General features: G+C 41.4%; 1 protein-coding gene across 2 annotated transcripts; it reads left to right on the top strand.

Annotated features, from left to right (window-relative positions):
* The first annotated feature begins 1,344 nt into the window (after nt 1–1,344).
* On the top strand, nt 1,345–19,320 carry LOC105917626 (DEAD (Asp-Glu-Ala-Asp) box polypeptide 43). Of its 2 annotated transcripts, none has more exons than XM_036126627.1 (17): nt 1,345–1,672; nt 1,869–1,924; nt 4,743–4,860; nt 10,361–10,546; nt 10,699–10,780; nt 11,509–11,668; nt 13,154–13,272; nt 13,362–13,472; nt 13,551–13,692; nt 13,843–13,943; nt 14,237–14,324; nt 14,451–14,578; nt 14,686–14,795; nt 17,187–17,325; nt 17,409–17,496; nt 17,788–17,960; nt 18,300–19,320. In XM_036126627.1, exons 1-16 carry the CDS (start codon nt 1,345–1,347, stop codon nt 17,947–17,949), a joined length of 2,118 nt encoding a protein of 705 aa, XP_035982520.1. In that variant the 3' UTR covers nt 17,950–17,960; nt 18,300–19,320. The 2 variants fall into 2 exon arrangements, with proteins under 2 accessions (XP_035982520.1, XP_035982519.1); XM_036126626.1 differs by having other exon boundaries at nt 18,297–19,320.
* Nucleotides 19,321–19,577: the final 257 nt, after the last annotated feature.

Raw genomic sequence — 19,577 nt, 5'->3', positions numbered from 1 at the left:
TCTAGCTAGCTACCTGAAAGAGCACCTGCTAGCTAACCATTATAAATAAAACTTTGATTCATTAATACAACTTTTGAAATTATCCCCCCCTCTGGATTTCTACGGAGCTGTTTCTACCCGGTATCATTAACTATAAATTGTGATCAGACGTTACCAAAAAAAGTGATTTTTTTTCTACCGTCACTTAGGAACCAGTGAGACGCAGACCATTAAAAAGCTGCGCCTATATTTATCAAATCTGGGGTGGCAATGCATAAAAAGTGCTATGTTTCCTATTCCCGATTTAAGACTATTACTGGGCTAAAAGCGAAGCAGAAAGTAATTATTCTGTCCGCTCTGACCACAAACAAAACGCGCTCAGAGAACAACTTCAAACTCAGCCTTCGGCTTGTGTAATTACACACTAGAGCGCCCTGCGCCAGAGAGGAGATTTGTCTGGTCAGCATGGAGACTAAGATGAGAGACCTGTCACTGTGAAAGGTGATGATGATGGTTCTAAACTGTAACAGGCTAGAAGTGCATGGAGCTGAAAAGAGAAAAACATCAGCAGCTGGATCGTGCGTAAAGATGCAGCGTGAACCCCTGTGCGCTTTAAGTGTTGCATCTGAGGGGAAAATGTCGTACCATATAGGCTTGATGAAACTCAGCCTGATTCACCAATGAGGTTATAGATCTACACTGATAAACAAACATATATTAATGTGTAACAGGCATATGAAATGGCATTTAATAATAATTATTCAATAAACAAAATAGTATGACACTGAATTGAGGCAGGAAGGACATACATTACTCTACAAAAATGTTGCATGACTGTTCAGTGATAAAGTAACTTATATACCTGCAGTATCAAATATGATACACACATTTTAACACGATTTAACTGTGATATAAATATTATTATTTTTGGATAATTAGGCATTGTATCAAAACATAAAGCATTAATCTAAAAAACTGAATAACAATGTTTGTTATTCTTACCGTAACCTCTCTAAAACTGGAAAAAACGTTCCTGCAAATCGCGTGTGACCCAGCTCACGTGAACAGACATTTTGAAAAGGAAAAAAAAAGATGTTCCACTGCCTGCAGTGCAATGATAATCCAGTAGGGTGCAGAATACATGTATCAAATTATATCCAACAGATTGTTGAGGTAAATATTGCTCACGTTGAAAAAAAAAGAGTCCCTTAAAACTTATGTGGCAAATGTGATACAAATGGCGATAAAGAGTTAACGCTAAACGTTGTCTACGTCGAATATTTAAAATTTGGCCACGCTTTGAAACTGGTTCCTGTCCAGACCGGAAGTGAAAGCAAGTCTGTCTTGTGTGCTCCGAAGTGGAACATGTCAGACTGGGAGGACGAGTACGATGGAGACGGCGTTGCTATTGCGAAACCCGCACACAAACCAACTGATGCCGAAAGGAAAAGCGTCAGGAAAGACGGTCCGGAAGATAGAAATGTCCATTTCGGTGCAAAAAGTCGAACCTGGTCCGGAGAATCCAGAGATGCCAGAAGTGAGCGCAGCTGGGAGGGTTTGGAGTTCAGGAACCGAAGAGGTCCCGCAGACCGCGGCGGAGGCCCCCGAGAGCGGCGGAGTGGGGACGAAATGGCCGACGGCTCCCAACAATCTATTTTGAAAGTAGAAAACGTGTCCATTGGAAGGATAATCGGTACGTTTCTAAAGTTAATGTCCCAATTCTGTTTGACTCACGCAGTGCTCGCCTTGGTTAGCTAATGATGCTAACTTAACTAATGTTTCAAACGGAAGCCCAAGAGTTCAGTAGCCCAAACAGTTTTCAATATTTGTAATTTTTGCATTTGGAAGTGTGGCTTGTTCAGGTTCTTGGTGTTTTACTGTGTGCACAGGGCGCGGGGGAGCGAAAATACGGGAACTTGAAGAGAGCAGCGGCGCGAGGATAAAGGCAAGTCAGAAGCCTTCATGCTGAGGTCAACGCTGCATGGACTCTGTTCATGCTTGTGTGTGTGTGTGTGTATATATATATATATATATATATATATATATATATATATATATATATATATATATATATATATATATATATATATATATATATATATACTTGCATAACAAGTGTCTGTACATTGTTTCTAAACATTAGGGTGGTATAAGAGTCGTTTATTGTAAGCAAATTGGTTTCAACATTTACTTTTTCATTTTTTTTGTGTGTGTGCACATCTTCAGATCTACTAGGGTCACACTCCTGTTCCTGCTCACAAAAAAAAAAAAAAATCCCCAGCAAGATGTGCCAGTCAATCATGTTCTTATAGAAATAAATGAACTAGTCAGTTTGACCTTGCATCCTGAGCATTGAACCAGATTTTTTATATACATACCATGTGACGGATATAAACATTATACTCGTTTCACTGCAAAGATGAGTGTTGTCTGAAATAATGAATAAGGTCAGTGAAGCCACAGAATATGATGTGAATATAGCGTTTCCCCATACCATTCTATTTTTTTTCTTCTTTGTGTGTCCAGTCTGGCATTGTGACAATAAGAGTTGTCTTAATGCCAAAAAGGGCCCAACACATCCTACTGTCACGAGTGGAGCCTTACTACTTTCACCATAGTGCTCCGCTTGATTTCTAAATGCAAAAAGCTTTTTTAGATTTTATACTGGGACTATTTTTGTTCAATGGACACGGAAACAGGAAGGTAGAAGGGGGAGGGAGGGGGGGGGGGGAAACGGAGAGCAATGGTGACTATGCACCTTGAAGCTTTACAGGTGATGTTTTAATTCTATATGTGAACTAGGTTTGTTCCATGTTTGTATGAAAACATTTATCGTTCTATTAGAAAGCTCTGACAGAGCAGCAGGTCGAGGCACTGGATTAATGCATAGCCTTCTTCAAAGAGCTCCATAGAAGTTATACATAAAAAAAAAACCTGGTGGTACTGTGGCAGCAGCTCATCCAAACCGTAGATGGCGAGTCCTTGCCCAAGTTGACCTAGCATTGGTATAAGCCTTATCACTGAATGCACTCTGATGGAACTATTAAAAGGAATGAAAAGGTTGTAATGATTTTTTTTTTTTTTTATAAATCACAATGATTTGTGTAATGCAACATTAACATACTCAATGATGGCCTTTTTGCGATCGCTGTGAAGTGGACCAGTGTGGCCACAACACTACAATGGCACCGGAAAGGTCTGTCAGTGTGTCTCCTTCAGCACATTCCACCTTAAAAAAGTAACAGTTGTTGGTACCATTCAAGAGAAAAGAATACTAGATTCAGTTTAATTTACTACCTGAATCAGGTTCTGGATTTCTGTATCTGTTACCGCTGGCACATCTTCATTTATTTGTCCGTGACACAAGAAATGGTAGGACCGAGATGAAAAGGAGTTTAGAGTTGGTCCTCCTTCACACCTCTCCTCTTCACCTTTAACCCTAACCTCCCCTACTCGTCTTTAAAATGACCTGCAAAACATCTGTGTAAGAGATAAACATTTCTCACTTTGATAAAAGGGGTGGAGCAGAACCTGTGCCCTGACTGCCCCTGTAGAGCTCTGCCCCTGAGCTTGAAATTAAAATCCATTAAACATTCATAATATTAAAGTTAACATTAACAGCAGACAATAACTTATTTGTACAGTGTTGCAGACTGCACTAGTTATAATGCTGTGTATTACATACCAGCTGAGTCACTCGCTGATCGGATCTTTGCTTCTGTCTTTTGTCACATCATCAATAAACACAAGTGACCCAGTGCCATTGGAGGCCATGTATGCCCATGCCATCACACTGCCTTCACAATGTTTTACAGGTGGTGTGGTGTGCTTTGGTTCATTAGCTGTTCCAAATCTTCTCCAAACTTTCTTCTTCCCAGCATTCTGGTACAGGTTGCTGTTCCAGAACTGGGCCAACTTCTTCAGGTGCTTTTTTTGGCAAAGTCAATTCTGGTTTGCACCTCCTGGTGAATCATTTGTATTTACTCTCATAAGGTCTTCTTTTTATGCTAGACTTAGATACTGATACATCTACTTCCTGGGGAGTGTGCTTCACTTGAGTGGATGTTGTGAAGGTTATTCTTCACCACGGAAAGGATTCTGCCTTCATCCACCTAACATTTCTGCTATCTCTCTGATGGCTTTCTTCTTTTTTTCAGCCTCATGATGGTCTGTTTCACCTCCATTGAGAGATTATATGACCGCATGTTGTGTTCACAACAACAGCTTCCACACCTGGAATCAACTCCAGACCTTTTAACTGCTTAATTGATGACATGTTAACGAGGGAAGAGCCCATGCAGCGTTATTTATTTTGCAGTCTTCTGAGACAATTGTCCAATTACTTTTGGTCCCTTGAAAAAGAGGCAGCTATGTATTAAAGCTGTAATTCCTAAACGATTGCTCCAACTTGCATGTGAATACTCTTAAATTACAGCTGACAGTCTGCACTTTAAGCCCATATTGATTATATAATTGTATCCTGAATACGTTTCCATAAAGAGCTAAAATAACCAAACTTGTGTCACTGTCCAAATATTTCTGGGCCTAACTGTAAACAAAAGGTAGATTTTAAGGGGCTGTAGAGCCAGTAACGTAAATGTAAATCTGCTGATTAGATCCAGAACAGCACACTTGCTGACAGTAACACTTATTTCTATGTTCCTCAATCATTTATTTCAAATGGAAAAGTGAGACAATGTTGAGACCAGGTTTTAGGATGTTTGTCTCGGGGATGGAAATAATTTTTTGTTTGACTCTTATAGATTACCAGGGGAGATTATGAAGGAGAGGTGGCCATCTTTGGATCATCTGCTGCACAGCAAAAGGCCAAAGAAATGATTGAAGACCTGGTTTCCGGCGGCACCTCTCAGTTCAGTTACGGTACATATGTCTACAGAATTTCACCTTCAAGTGAACTACTAACTATTGAGGCTTTAAGCTGCAGCTATCACTACCTTTTCTCACTAAAATATGGCAATTAAAAAAACAAAGTCATTTCTCATTTCAGTCACACTGTTTTAAAAGTGTCTGCTTTGACTCTTTATAACTAGTGGTTTCTGAAGGGGTCTTAATGTGTGTACTCTACAATAATAATGATAGTACAATAGTACTGGCAGGCCGGCAGTACATTCAATTGATTTTCTGTCACATGGGGCTGCTTTTAGTTGTAGTTTTAATATGGAAGGCAACAAGGGAAACTGATCAGAATTGTGTTTAGTCGGCCATGATTAAAAAAATAAAAATGATTTTGTGCACAATGAAGGAATTTGACTTTGCAGACATTTGGTTTGCAAATATAATGAATTGTGAAAGTGTAACTTTGTTACCCAGTAATGTAGCTACCGCAGCAGAACGGTGCGGGCCGTGATGCTAAGGCTGCCAACTGTCCCGTTTCAGCCGGGACGTCCCGTATTTGACTCTTTTTCCCGTATTTTGACGGCAGCCTGCAATTTGTACATACGAACACTAAATGACACTCCTCACTTTACATTGCTAGACCTACATAAGGAAGTCGCATTGAAGCAGGCAAGGACTAGTGCAGCTTTGCGTCTCCAACGGATGGAAAGGGACATAAAATTACATCAAATTGCTAAATTTAGAAAAGCCCAGTGTGCTTGCGCCACGGCCATATTGGATTCATACAAACGTTGAGTGGTAAGCTTGAATAGTCAAATAGTGACTCAACAGACATATGGCAACAACAAAACACTGCTGCCTTGCTGGAATGACTAATATTATGATGATCGGAACCATATGAAGGGATGGTTGTTTTTTTTTTTTTGTTTTTTTTCCATTGATTTTCCAAAACCCTGGAGGATTGCCAAGACATGTCAGTGTTTGATACAAGCTTGTAAGTGAGACGACTTTTCTGTGGAATCTGACCAAAGACACCTAAATGTGCTCTCTACATATCATCAGTGGCAAGGAGGCAACTCTTGTCCAGACCTAATACCAGAGACTGCAGCATCTGCAGGTAGGCTATGATTATTTGGTTAGAAGTGGCCTCTCTATTACAGTGTGGTGGTTTGCCTCTTGCGCTTTTTTGGGCTTGTTTTCATGGAGCAAGTCACACGTTTCTCTCACAAGATTGTGTGTGCGTGTATCTGTATCTGCGGAGGGTGCGTGTATATTTCAACCAACGTTTCAGCTGTTCTACGCTGAGTTTCTCAAGTGGAGCAGGTTAAAATGAAGCTCCTGGGGCGTCGTAATCTTCCAAAATGATTGGTATTGCAGTCGTTGCCATCCTAGTTTGGGCTCAGCCTGTCCGGCCATCCGGGAAACCCGAGCTGTCTTCATCGGGTTTATCTATAAGCAACACCTTCACTCCGTGACCCCGTCATCTGCCATAGTCCCTTATCTGTCTGTAGTCATTTAACCTCATGGATGGTTTATTGGGGACCGGGGTGATGGGAGTGTTTTGAAGCAGGAGGGAACCACCCACAGCTCCAGAGACTTTAAGATCTGAGTGAAGATTGGGGCTTGTTGGTCATGCAGGCTTACACACAGAAGGGGGAAATGCCATCAGGCCTTACCAGTTCTTGCGGTTCTCCTATATAATTAAAGAGAAATGCCCGACATCCATGACCCCTAAAACAGGATTAAATGTTAATTGTTAAAAGGTTTTTGTAATTTCCAAAATGTAGTGTATTTTCTATAGACAAAATGCTCACTTGATGGTCTTAACAAATGTTCTGGTCATGTGATGGACTAGCAACCTGTCCGGGGTTTACCCTGCCTCTGGCTCAACGGCCGCTGGGGATGGGCACCAGCCTCCTGTGATCTGCACAGTTAAGCAGGCATAGACAATGGATGTATGGATGAGATGCTCTGGTCTTAGCTGACAGGACGTTCAGTATTTGTGACTCACTACAGCAAAACTATGAACAAGGCGGCAGAGCACAAGCTGAAAAAAAAAAAAGTGAAAAACCTTCAATTTGGGAGATATGAGTGATTTTCGTTTGTTTGTTAAATATGCTTGTTGAATTTATGAAATAACCCCTCAATACTTTTAATTATTGTTTAAAAATGGGATGTTTTCTGCTTAAAATTTGAGCTGGACATATCTTAACAGATCTGTGAAGAGCCAAACTGTGGCTTGCTCAGGAATCCATATGTGAACGAGACGCCGGTGCGGGACTCATTTCATATTCTGTATCAGGAGCGCTGAAACGGAACAAACTGACGAAACGACTACGTTAGCTTTGGCGAATGTTCGTAGTTTCCAGCTGCCGTTCACCGAAGACATTGAAGAAAGGGGGGGGGGGGGGGGCGGGCATTCTTAACATTATTGAGCAAAATCTTCAAATTTGTTTTCTTTTTTTAATGGACACCTATTTTGACTAATTAATGGCCACTTTAGAAAGTGAATGGAGATATCTACAGAAAAAAGCTCTCCAAACCCACCAGTATCGGTCAGTTTTGTTGCTGTTTGTATCGCATTTGAACCAGTAAAAGGTATCTCATGCCTCATTTTACACCAGTCCGTATCTCTAGACCTCCATTTACAGTTAAATAAAAACAAAAAATCCTGACAAGAGAAACATGACATTGCTGTGTAATTAATCTTCGTAACTACTAAATAGTTACAGTAATAACAAGTTTGACTGATCAGGTTAAAAAAGTGTTATCTTTTCAAAAAGACTTTTTACATAGCATCCGTTTTTATGTGTTTTTGGAGGGTTGTTAAATAACTTATTAGACCTCAGACTTTAAAGGGCATAACTCAAGCTTCTTTGAAAAGAACAATTAACAATTAAACTCCCCCTGCTGGTAATATCCTGGTAATAGCTTAATATTTGATCTATATTATAATTTAACTAAGATGTGCCATCTTACTGTACAATTTTTAAAATCTTGTTTTCCGCTGAAGATTGTCTCCTCATCTTTTATGCTTTTTAAATCTACAAAATGTCAATCAGACAGCACCCAACTATTGTTTTGGTTTGAATCTGACGGGGCATGTGTTGTTGAAGCTTCTGATTTGTGAGGTTTCATAACAATGGTGAGGCTACGCGGAAAGTACCGATGCTGGAGGTGTGAGCGGGGCGGCGGACAATCTCTATCAGATTGTTGCTTCATTTAGAAACTGAAAGTCGCATTTGACTTTATGCTCCACAACAGCAAGGAATCTATTTGTAAAATTTACTGCGCCTTAAAATAAAATAAAAAATTTATTTACACATAGTTCTATAAGCTTAATGTCAAAGGAAAATGAACAATTTATTACATTGAAGATTTTTGCTTCATATTATGTGTATAGCAATTTTTTATTAATTGTTTATAAACTAGAAAGGGTAGTCAGAATAGAAGGCACTTAATGTTTCAGATCATACAATTAGTTTTAATATCAGGCAAGATAACCTGACTAAATACAACATTTAACAGTGATTTATTTTCATATATTAAGTGACCCCAACAAACTCAGGCCTTTTCAATTTGTCATGTTAAGCTTAAGCACAATGGGTTCTGCAGGATGCAGCCATTATGAGAAGCACACAAGTCCGATCTCTGACTGATCTAAAAAAAAAAAAGTTTTGGAGTGGCCTAGTCAAAGTCTGGACTTAAATGAAGTTGAAATACTTTAAAAATGACATTCAAGTTCAAGAATCCTCCAGTGTGGCTGAATGAAAACCGTTCTGCCAAAATGCACACATGTCTATTTAATGGAGTTATCGCCAATCATCAAAAATTCTCGATGCCGGTTGTTTTTTTCTTGCTGGTTAATTCACATGGGAACATGTATTGGATATTAACAAATACTGAGCAGTAACATTAATTGCCTTCACTAATTTGCAATGCACATCCCCTGATGGGCCATTAAAAGCAAACAGTTTTAAAGACAGTAAAACAGCATAGCAGGATAAAATACAATACATATCATACATAACACTTTGCCCGTATTTTCTGCAGCTTACGTTTACAATAACTGGCAATAACTACTGAAAGTAGATCACACGGGGCAGATCACCAGCTTGAAACAGGCAAAGACATGTCTAGAAGGTGCAACTCTTCCACAGAGTTTACTGAGGGGAAACAAAAACGACTTTATGATGAGATGGCAGAAGACGAAGGGATCCCGGATCCCAAAACGCGTTTCAAAGTGGAATTTTATTTGTACATCACAGACATTCTTCTGCAACAGTTCGATAAACGCTTTGCAGATTTTCACCAAATGGCAAAACCTTTCTCTGTGCTGAACCCCAAAAACCCCAACTTCTATGCGGGAGACGTCCACAGCTGGGCGGGTATTGGCTGAATTTCTAGAAGAAATTCTCGAGGGAAGAACTAACGCTCAACACCACAGAAGCTGATCTCCCACTCATAACCTCCAACGATGTGGAAAGGGCATGTCCTTACATCTGTATTTTGTATCATATTTACGATACAAAATAACACTTCCAGTCACCAGTGAAAATGCGGAACGCTGTTTCAACCACCTGAAATGAATTAAAAAACATCTCCGGGCGAGCGAGGCCTGACTCTCAACCCTCACTTTGCTATCCATAGACACATTGTCATTGACAAGAAGTGGCTTCAGGTGGCTTGCGAAGATGGAGGAGAGGAAGATGGTGCTATAAGATATGAGGCCACAATACTGTCCTTTGTTTCCAACCCCGTTGGTTAAGTCTACTTTACATTTGAACCCTTATTTGACCTGGTTTTGAGGGCATTTTTGGCAAAAATTGTGACACTGACCATGGTGCTGAAATAGCCTATCAACAGTTGTGGCAGGCGCTAGGTTATCAGCGGTTGGTCTGTTTACTGATAAATATGTCAATGGCTACGGTGCTTAAATAGTGCAAATTGTGCTGCACAACTCATCGTAAACCACACACTACATTCTGCCCTTCTCTCTCCGTTTCCAGTTTTTAATGCTAATAATTTATCAGCTGTCATATACAGGCTGTCATTGCATAGGCTGGCATGTTGGATTTACTTTGTTTTACATAATAGTTGGCTGGACGAATGCTAATATGTGGATCAGGGATGACCGAGTCATCAGCTAATGCAACAGGTCCTGGATTTAACCAGGCGCCACCTGCCAGGAGTAAAAAAAAAATCTATAGGCCAGCCGCCTTTGTGCTCTTTTCAGGGACGGTGTTGGTTACTTTATATTCGGTGGGAATTGGTGGGCCAGACGGTTTTCCTCTTTTTAATAAATGAAATCTTTCCTAAACTGCCTTTTTTATTTATTCTAGTTGTCTGCAATACTAAAAATAATCAATCTAAAACATTTAAGCTCAACAAAACGGAAGAAATCTTTCAGTGGGCAACAGATTTTTTTTTTTAATCCACCTCTGTTTGAACATTGAGTCTCCTTTTTCCACAGCTGTTTGTAAGTTTTCTTCAAGTTGTACCTGCATGTGTTTCTGAGGTCCAGGCAGAGGGCAGTGCAGTGACGGGGAAAGGTTCAGAGGAGGGGCGGATAAAGGAGCCATGAGCAGGAACGGCTCCGTGTGGGCAAAGGACGTGCCGCGGGCTCCAAGCGATGCTCCAGCCCCTCCATCCATCGACTGGAACGACATCCGACAAAACAGAAAGAAGTACGAGGAGCTGAAATGGAAAGGTGGGAGAGCTGAGTCACGCAAAGTTTCGACAATATTGGAAAGTGTTGCTGAATTGCTACGCCATTATGCACCTTATTGTAAAAAATGAAACCAAAGAAACATAACACACCTTTTTTGAAATCTTTTTTTATCTTTTTAAAACGTTTCCCAGACCTCCCACCACTGAAGAAGAACTTTTACACTGAAGCAGCGAGTGTGTCCAGGCTCACACCCGAGGAAGTCATTGAATGGAGGTAATTTTATTTTACCCTCTTTGTTTTTTACATCATACGTTATCTTTTTATGTGGGTAAATATCCCCTTTTATCCTTGGATACTGAAATAAAACAATTTTAACCTAGATTGTGTTTTCTTTTTTTACAGGCCTGAACTGTTTGTGTAAAAAAATTCCTTAAGTGATTAAAACTAATACTGTTGTTTTTAATGTGCTAAGATTTTAAGGAAAGTTAGTGGAAGTCTTAAAGATGATTGTTTTCCGCTGAAGTCTACAAAGGCTGGCAACCACACGGGCCGTTTGATCATCTTTAACTGTTTACTTTCTGTGGCCTAAACCAGAGCCAGACCTCGTAAACGTATGACTGTAACAGAAACCGCCGGAGGGCTGGGTTCCTGCACATCTAGCAGCCCGGCTGTTCTGGGTTTTTTTTTTTTTTTTCCCAGCCAGCCACTAATGTCCGGTACTTTCATCGTAGCAAAACCTTCAACTCTATTCACCTTTATTTAATTAACATCTTTCACAACTCGTGTCATCTCCAGGCACTTTACAAAGTCACATGTTTGGCAATGTAAGGGTGTGTAACCACAGGGCTTTATGTGATCAGAACACTGTGGGACATTCCTCTGATATGACCAAAGCTATTTGACTTTAGTCAGTGTTGTTTTCTGATCAAGTGATATAAAAACAATCCCATTCTGGTTTACAATGTGCAATTTGAAATGATTTTTTTCTTTTTTTTTAACAGGAAGGAGAATAACAACATATTTGTAGATGACTTAAAGGAGGATGGAGAAAAGCGCTCCATACCTCGTCCCTGTCGTACATTTCTGGAGGCATTCAGCGCTTACCCAGAGATTATGGAAAATATTGAGCGTGTTGGTTTTGTCAAACCAACCCCCATACAGGTATTGTCCGAGCCCAGAGCCAAGTTTGATTTAAAAAATGCCAGCACAGAGCTTTACTCTTACCACAAATCCTATGTTTTGCAACAACATGAAAGTAGGACTGGGCAATGTTATCTGAAAGTATTACGAAACATCAGCGATTTGTTGTAATGTGGTATTTATATATAGTGCAGTATTGAAATTGTACTCTTAGTCACTCCAGTCCTGTTGGACCCGTTCTTCCATCTGCAGGATAAGACGAACGTCTCAGCTGTCCTTCCATACAATCCAGCCTGCTGATTTTATTTTTACACTCTGCAGTTCCAAAACCAAAGTTTAGCTGGTCCTTTTTCTGTTTACAAAGGATAAATTAAACTGACGAGCGTAATCAACTAGACCAGCAATAGCTCCTGTTTACTCCAATTATCACACCGGCTCTGACCTCTCTGTAGCGGGTCATGCTGTTTCTGTGCTCCCCCTCCACCACGCTGGCTCTCACCAGGTAAACATTATGCAAATCATCTTTGAAGCAGCTTTAGGCTAGGCTCAGACGCAGCGTTGGGTCGCGCTGCACTTTGTGGCCACTCTGCTGTATGTAAATCCCCTGAAGCGATTTGGGTATGGAAATACCCACAGGGCGAATCATTGATGGGAATCCTTATGTGTTTTGGCCCCGTTTGTAAAATCCAGATGTGCAGTCCCCCTCAGGAGAAGAAATGAAAGTATGTTGAGACCTGAGAGAACAAACTTTATTTTTAGTTCTTTATGTGGAAATGGTAACGACCATCGTGAAACAGTGTAACTCCATTGTTGATTTTCAGCTTTTAAAGATTTAATTGGCCTTTAGGAATCGCAGCAGAATCCGTTTCCTGTCAGTGAACCATTGCACATTTCCAGCTTCTAAACTTCCTTTATTCTGATGTGCTGAAGCTGCTCTTTTTAGGCGCTCTGCTTTTTTTTTTCTGTTACCTCTTTGTTTTCATTGTTTGATGATCTCTGGGACTCTACGACAAGATCTGACGTGTTCGCAGTAAAACCTGTAGGCTGCTGCCGTTTACCTGTTCATTAAACCTTTGCTCAGTACACAAATATCTTGGCAAGTATTCAAGCTAATATGCTGCAGAGGGAAATGAAACTGCATCATCAACACTCTTACTTTCATTTCGCAGTAAGAGGCTTGGTGAAATTTAGCGGGATATTAAAACAATGTTTAGCTGCGCAGCCACATGTATAGTGCCATCTTACAGTTTGAAGCTACCTCACTGGTTCACAGGGTGACGTCTCCTGCGTGTCTATTTATAGCTGTTTACTTCAAGCGGTTAAATGAAGAAGTAGTCTTAAGATATTAAGAATTAGAGTTCCTTTATTGTCCCGCAATGGGGAAATTCTGGATTTTATGGTGTTGTTCTCACATGCTGCCATGATCAGACTCTGATCTTTTCATGAGCCCGACTCAAGCAGCCTGTACGAATGTCCTACTTAATGACTTCTTCATCTTTTCACCAGTCTCAGGCATGGCCAGTGTTAATGAGTGGAGACGACCTGATAGCGATTGCTCAGACAGGAACAGGGAAAACTCTGGCCTACCTGCTGCCAGGATTCATCCACATGGATGGGCAGCCTGTGTGAGTTCAGGACTTGGTTTTTTCTCCTTATTTTATTCTAGATTGTTCGTCTGCGCACCAAAACTCCTCTGTTTTCTTTTTAATATTAGACGCAGAGATGAGAGGGATGGTCCAGGCATGTTGGTGCTGACTCCTACCAGAGAACTAGCTCTGCAGATCGAAGCAGAGTGCAGCAAGTACAGTTATAAAGGATATAAAAGGTAATCAGCGAGAACGGGCGAGATCAGAGGCATTGACTTTGGGATCTGAGGGAGCCGTAACTCTGTCCCGTCCTTTAGCATCTGCATCTATGGAGGGGGTGACAGGAGAGGCCAGATCAACCTGGTGAAGAGCGGCGTGGACATCGTGATCGCCACGCCAGGCCGACTCCACGATTTACAGATGAACGAGCTCATCAACCTTCGCTCCATCACCTACCTGGTTAGTATGAACGTTTAGATTTCATACTTTTTACTATGATTGTGCATTTTTTTAAAATCCTCTCACACTTAAAATTTTTATTAATTTTCTTTCACGTTTCGCGTTTTTGGAAAAGTTTTGATACTAAACTGGTCTGATTGTTGGGCAAAGGTGCTGGACGAGGCTGACCGCATGCTGGATATGGGCTTCGAACCTCAGATCCTGAAGATTCTGCTGGACATCCGTCCGGACCGGCAGACTGTCATGACCAGGTATAACCAGGGTTTATCACCACAGGGACATTAACCCCAGAAAGAAATATGCAAACACATCAGACATCGCTGAAGAAAGGAGACATTTTAAAATGTTTCTACCTTTAGGGCTTTTAATTTTTTACATTATTCAGTTTTAGCATTATTCAGAAATGAATTAAAAGAACTCCCCTGTTAATGTCGTAAGAACGTTAGATTGAAACTGTGGGGATCCTTTCAAAGGTGACCAGCAGCAAACTGACTTCTATATAGTAATCTACTCACCGGACATCTGTTATTGTCTCCTGTTTCAGTGCCACCTGGCCCACAGGTGTAAGGAGATTGTCCAAATCCTACCTAAAGAATCCTATGATGGTTTACGTGGGGACTCTGGACCTGGCTGTAAGAGGAAGTGAAAGCTTCATGTTGTGTTTCACTTTTTTTTTTTTTTCTTATCCTCATTTCATGCTAAATATAGCTTTTGTTCAGCCGTTATTCACGCTTTGTGTTTGTCCATCTGTGCATCAGGCAGTGAACACAGTGCAGCAGTCACTGCTGATTGTTCAGGAGGAGGAGAAAAAGATGTACGTTTACGACTTCATCAGGAACATGAAGCCCCAGGACAAAGTCTTGGTCTTTGTGGGCAAGAAGATTGTGTGAGTGAGGAGATGAGCACTGCTTTTAAAAATGGACCCGCAGCTGTTGTGGAAAACTTAGAGAAGCACCACTTGCACCAACTGGGTTTTTGTTTCTGCCAAATCAGCGCCGATGACCTGACGAGTGACCTGTGCCTGCAAGGAATCGCCGTGCAGTGCCTCCATGGGGACCGCGAGCAGAGCGTCCGTGAAGAGGCCCTCAGCGACTTCAAGGAGAGTGCGTTACCAAGCAAATTAATTTCTGACGGGTTTTTAGACATCTGAATTGAAAGGACAGATGCAGCTAGATGTTTGGGAAGTTCTTTAGTGGTATCCTTGCATGCTGTTCCATGCAAAAGTATTCACACGTCTTTAGGTTTCACAAACTTCAGTCTATTTTATTGGAGTTGTATGTGATGAAGAAGCACAGGTTTGTTGTTGTGAGGTCCTGCAAATGGGAAAATAATTATCTAAGCAATCTCTTTGTAGCTCTGGCTCTCTTTAGTGAAATCATGCTGAAGGGTGATTTTCTGCCCTAGCATCAAGTCTTTGGAGCCTTTTTTCTCCACTGGATCATGATTACATGAACTCTAGCATCCCAGGTCCTGTTAAAGAGGACCAGCCCTCAAATGATGCTTCTAAACTGGCTTTCTACAGTCTTAGGGTGTATTCACACCTGCCATGTTTGGTCCGATTTAAACCTTAATTTCCCCCTTGGTCTGGACCTTTTCAGCAGGTGTGAAGACACTCAAGTGAACCCTGGTCCTGACCAAACTGCCTCTGGTGCCATTCGCTTTTGGTATAAATACGAAATACTCATAATATGTCTCTCTGGACTTAACAGGCCACCGTAGCAGCAAGCATAGTACCGGTTGCTTAGCAACACTGCTTCTAGCATGTTGTGGGACTCGTCCAGCTTGCAGGACGCATTCTTCAACTCTTTAAATTTACAGCTAAAATGTCTGGAAACCTGCATTAAAGACGCTGCTTTTACCACTCCCAATGAATAAGCCGCTGTAATACTCTGCAAAAAGGGAACTAAAAGTAAGTATTTGTCCTTTATTTGAGGAAGTAAATACGATTATTTGCCAATGGAATGAGTATTCTGACCCCTAAATTAAGAGAATTAGCTATACTGCACATCAACTAAGCTGATGGAGATGGGTTGTTCCCATTTTAAGTGCAAAAATCTTATTCCTTTGGCAGATCAGTATATTTGATCAAATCAAGGACAACTATAGTAATTTCAAGAAAGTTTCACTTACTTTTAGTTCCCTTTTGGCAGTGTAACAGCACAAAGATGCAAAAAAGAGGAGCAGCACTCCATAATAATTTGCTTCCATTTGCAGGACTCTGCTACGCCTCACCCTGGTTGTTACTGTCTAATGGGAGCAATGATCGTCACATGTTATGGTTCACCTGCAAGAAGTTCAATGTGAATACGAACCTCGCTAAACAAACATATGACGTCTGCTTTGGTCAAGCGTACCAAAGATCCTTCTTGGTGTGAACACGCCCTGAAAGGCCTGCGTGTTGTGACTGCTTCTCAGCTCTAGATAAGTTTAGGAGGAGAAAAGAAAGCTAACAGTCTGGCAAAAAGCCTTCTGAAAAACACTGTCCCTTTAGCTAATGTTCAAGTTTTTCTTTAGAAAGATCAAAAGATCTACATTGCACGGGAGAAGAAGAGACCTCTGGGCATTTACAATATCCCCTGCTGTTGAAAATACCCTTTCACTGGGCACCGAGGTAGCGGGCATAGCGGTGTTTCCCGTGTTGTATCGCAGTTTACTGTGGCAGTGCTTGCATATAGTCCATTGTCTGTCCACCACCACCTTCTCTCCTTTGGCGTTTTTTGAAACGCCGAAACCAAAATGTTTCCAGACATCCGACTTAAAAGCTGCAGGGGCTGGCACAATCTCAACTTCGGGGTTGTTGTTTTCTTCCTTACAAATATCGCTGTCGGTCATGCTGGCTGGCTGTGAGCTTGTGTGGACACAGCGTGCAATCCGCGTGCAATCCTATTGGCTTAAGAACGGTTGGTCGACGCAGCGCGACGCAGCGCAAAGTATCATGGTCTATGTAGCTATGAGAGAAATATTTGATTTTGAACGTTGTTTCACTCTTTCTATTGTTGGATGATAGATTGAATAGTGCTAGAAGCCAAGCTTTTAATATTTTATAACCAAACACTGCTTTAAACTTCTCCATCCTTGACCTGTCTGCTGCGGTCCTTCAGCAGTTTGTAGGGTTGGGAAACTAAAACTGATCCTGAACACTTATTTATACACAAATGTAAAAACCTCACCGTTCTGACGACATTAAATGGAACCGATAAACTTTTATTCAGCAGACTCTGATTTACCCAGATGCACCTTGCAGCTCTCTCTCTCTCTCTGGCATTGACGGGGATATTTGCTGCAGCTCCTACCTGGAATCTCCCCTGTGGTGGTGTGGATGGTTGGGGGCTCCTCTCCCCTCCTCCCTAACACCCCAGGTTCAATACATTAGAAAGAAAAAAGGGCTTTGGGGCTGGGGTGGAGGGTGCTCTGCTGTCGGCAAGCAGTGGGCCTTCCAACACCAGATGCAGACCAAAAGCACGGAGTATCGGTGTTTGTGTTCGCCTCTGTAGGTCGAGTTCGCATCCTGGTCGCCACCGATCTGGCTTCCAGGGGCCTGGACGTCCATGACATAACGCATGTTTTTAACTACGACTTCCCACGAAACATAGAGGAGTACGTCCACCGAGTGGGCCGCACGGGCCGAGCAGGGTAGGAGCTCTGTGCTTTTCTCTCTTTGGTAACGTCTGGCTTACCCCGGGTCAGTTTGTGACGCGGATGCATCTTTGTTCCAGACGATCGGGTGCTGCCATCACTCTATTAACAAGAGACAACTGGAGGATGGCCCCGGAGCTGATTTCTATCCTGGAGAGAGCAGGACAAGTAAGCACATGCTTTTCACAGCAGGTTTAAAATATCCAGACCCATGGTGGAAATCGTTGCACGTTTGCAGTTGCGCAGAACATTGACCGATAAATTATTATAGCAAACAATGAAAGGTTATCGGAGGCCATGGCTAATCTTGCTTTGTAATAACCCTCTCCTTATGGTGTGACATCTTCAGTCATATTCGTAAGCTTGCATAAGGGATAACGTTAGCGATGACAATTGGTGTAGTATCTGCTGGTAGAAATGTTATGTAGCAGCTTACATAACACAGGAACGTTGTTTCAGGACGTCCCAGAAGAGTTGGTGCTGATGGCAGAGAGATACGAGAAGCACAAGAAGGAGAGAGAGATGTGTCCTCCTCGAGGACGCGGATGGGAGGGCGGAGGAGGAGGAGGCGGCGGTGGAGGGAGAGGCGGCAGAGACAGAGGGCAAAGCTGGCGATACTAATGTCTGTAGATGTAAGTATGAACTCACGTTTTATATGGAAATCATCTCCAGAAAGACTGCAGCTGCTCCAAAATGAAACTATTTCTGGGCAACGGTGTGACTTCAAAGCTAGCCCTCCCTCACACAGAGACCTACGCAGGTAGCGCATCTCTTTACGGCCTATTGGCAACGTTTAGTTTCTCCCTCCTGCTGTGGCACGTCGCACACGATTTATCTGTTTATGCACATTATTTTACACAGTAAAAAAAAATCTGAGCTATTATGGTTTATTAACGGCAGTAAAAAAGCAAAACACACTGTAAAAACTGAAAAATACTGAAAATGTAAAATGTTTTTTTTTTTTCCAGCAGGCTGGGATCCCATCTAAAGTTGGCTGTAATTTCTTCAGCATGTAAAAGTTTCGTTTAGTGTTTAAGTGTGGTATTTTTCTCCTCTGCATGAGTGACCATCGGGTGTTGCCGTTTGTTTTGCCAGGTACACACCGTTGCTTTTAAAGGCTAACAAATGCACTGTTTCAAGTCTGGTATTTGCTTTATATGTCCCGCATCAACTTTGTTTATATAGACTGATTGTTTTTGCAGTGTGTTTTTCTTTTGTTTTGTTTTTGGGATAAAGTGTTCAATAAATTCTCTTTGTGAAGAGACATACTGTGCAGTGTGCGTCTTTAAGCGGCAGTGTTGGCTGGTTTAGCCAAAGTTAAGACTTTCTTTACTGTAAGACAAAATTACAACTGCAACGGTTAGTTTTTTTTTTTTTTTTTTTTTACTTTTAAAGAAAACAAATCTAGGTTTTATCAAGTCTTAGCAGCTACTCACCACTTTATCCTTGATCCTATTTCTATATTTAAGAAGGCTGAAGAAACAAAGCAAAGTTAAGTTTAATTAATAAGCATTATTTTGCTACCAACCCTGGAGGTGAGCTTTTTCCGTTCTTAACCACAACAGGAATGCTGTCGTGCAATGGAAAAAAGAATGACTCACACAACTGTCTTTCAAGGCTGGGGGGAAAAAAGGAAATTGGGTAACTTTGGGCGATAAGTGTCATGGTAGTCAAACAGTTGAACATCCTAGTACTGAAACAGTGCTAGGATGAAGGGGAAAAGACAGATATGGGGAAATGTTTATTCGATAAACAAAAAAGTCCTGAAAGAAACTTTTGACTTAATGTTAAGAATCAAATCAATGCTGTTTAAACACCACAGCTAACTGAAACATCTCTTTCAAGCTTGTAGTCCCTGCATTTATCGTGCCACTGCAGGTTATTTTTCCTCTGCGTTTTTCTTTTCTTATACTCCTTTCATGTGAGTGAATGAGTGTCTTGCCACTCTGAGCTGTGCAAATAAACTTGCCTCTTGTGTTTTGTGTAATCTTACAAAGGCTGGGCTGCTTATCTGAGTGCCTCTGATACTTAAGCCATAGGTTTCTGTTTTACTCATTATAAAGAAACCTGTTTGGCAAGTTAAATGTCATTTCAGTTGATGTTTGTTAAATGTCTGTCGGGCAGGGACGTGCAGAGACCGTTGGAGGGGCAGGTGCTCAAAGTTAAAAGAGGGCACATGGGGCACGGATTTAACAACACTATACAGAAACATACCTTGCTATACAAATCCGGCTCAAATGTACCAACCC

The sequence above is a fragment of the Fundulus heteroclitus genome, chromosome 22, assembly GCF_011125445.2.
Source record: "Fundulus heteroclitus isolate FHET01 chromosome 22, MU-UCD_Fhet_4.1, whole genome shotgun sequence".
Lineage (NCBI taxonomy): Eukaryota > Metazoa > Chordata > Actinopteri > Cyprinodontiformes > Fundulidae > Fundulus > Fundulus heteroclitus.
This window is presented reverse-complemented; position numbering and strand designations above follow the sequence as displayed.

What these genes read in the sequence shown, in the direction of transcription:
- LOC105917626 (XM_036126627.1), top strand. Translation starts at nt 1,345, where the DNA reads ATGTCAGACTGGGAGGACGAGTACGATGGAGACGGCGTTGCTATTGCG. An exon ending in CACATGGATGGGCAGCCTGT is followed by an intron (nt 13,273 to 13,361) that starts GTGAGTTCAGGA and finishes TTTTAATATTAG; the next exon opens with ACGCAGAGATGAGAGGGATG. An exon ending in GGCCGCACGGGCCGAGCAGG is followed by an intron (nt 17,326 to 17,408) that starts GTAGGAGCTCTG and finishes TCTTTGTTCCAG; the next exon opens with ACGATCGGGTGCTGCCATCA.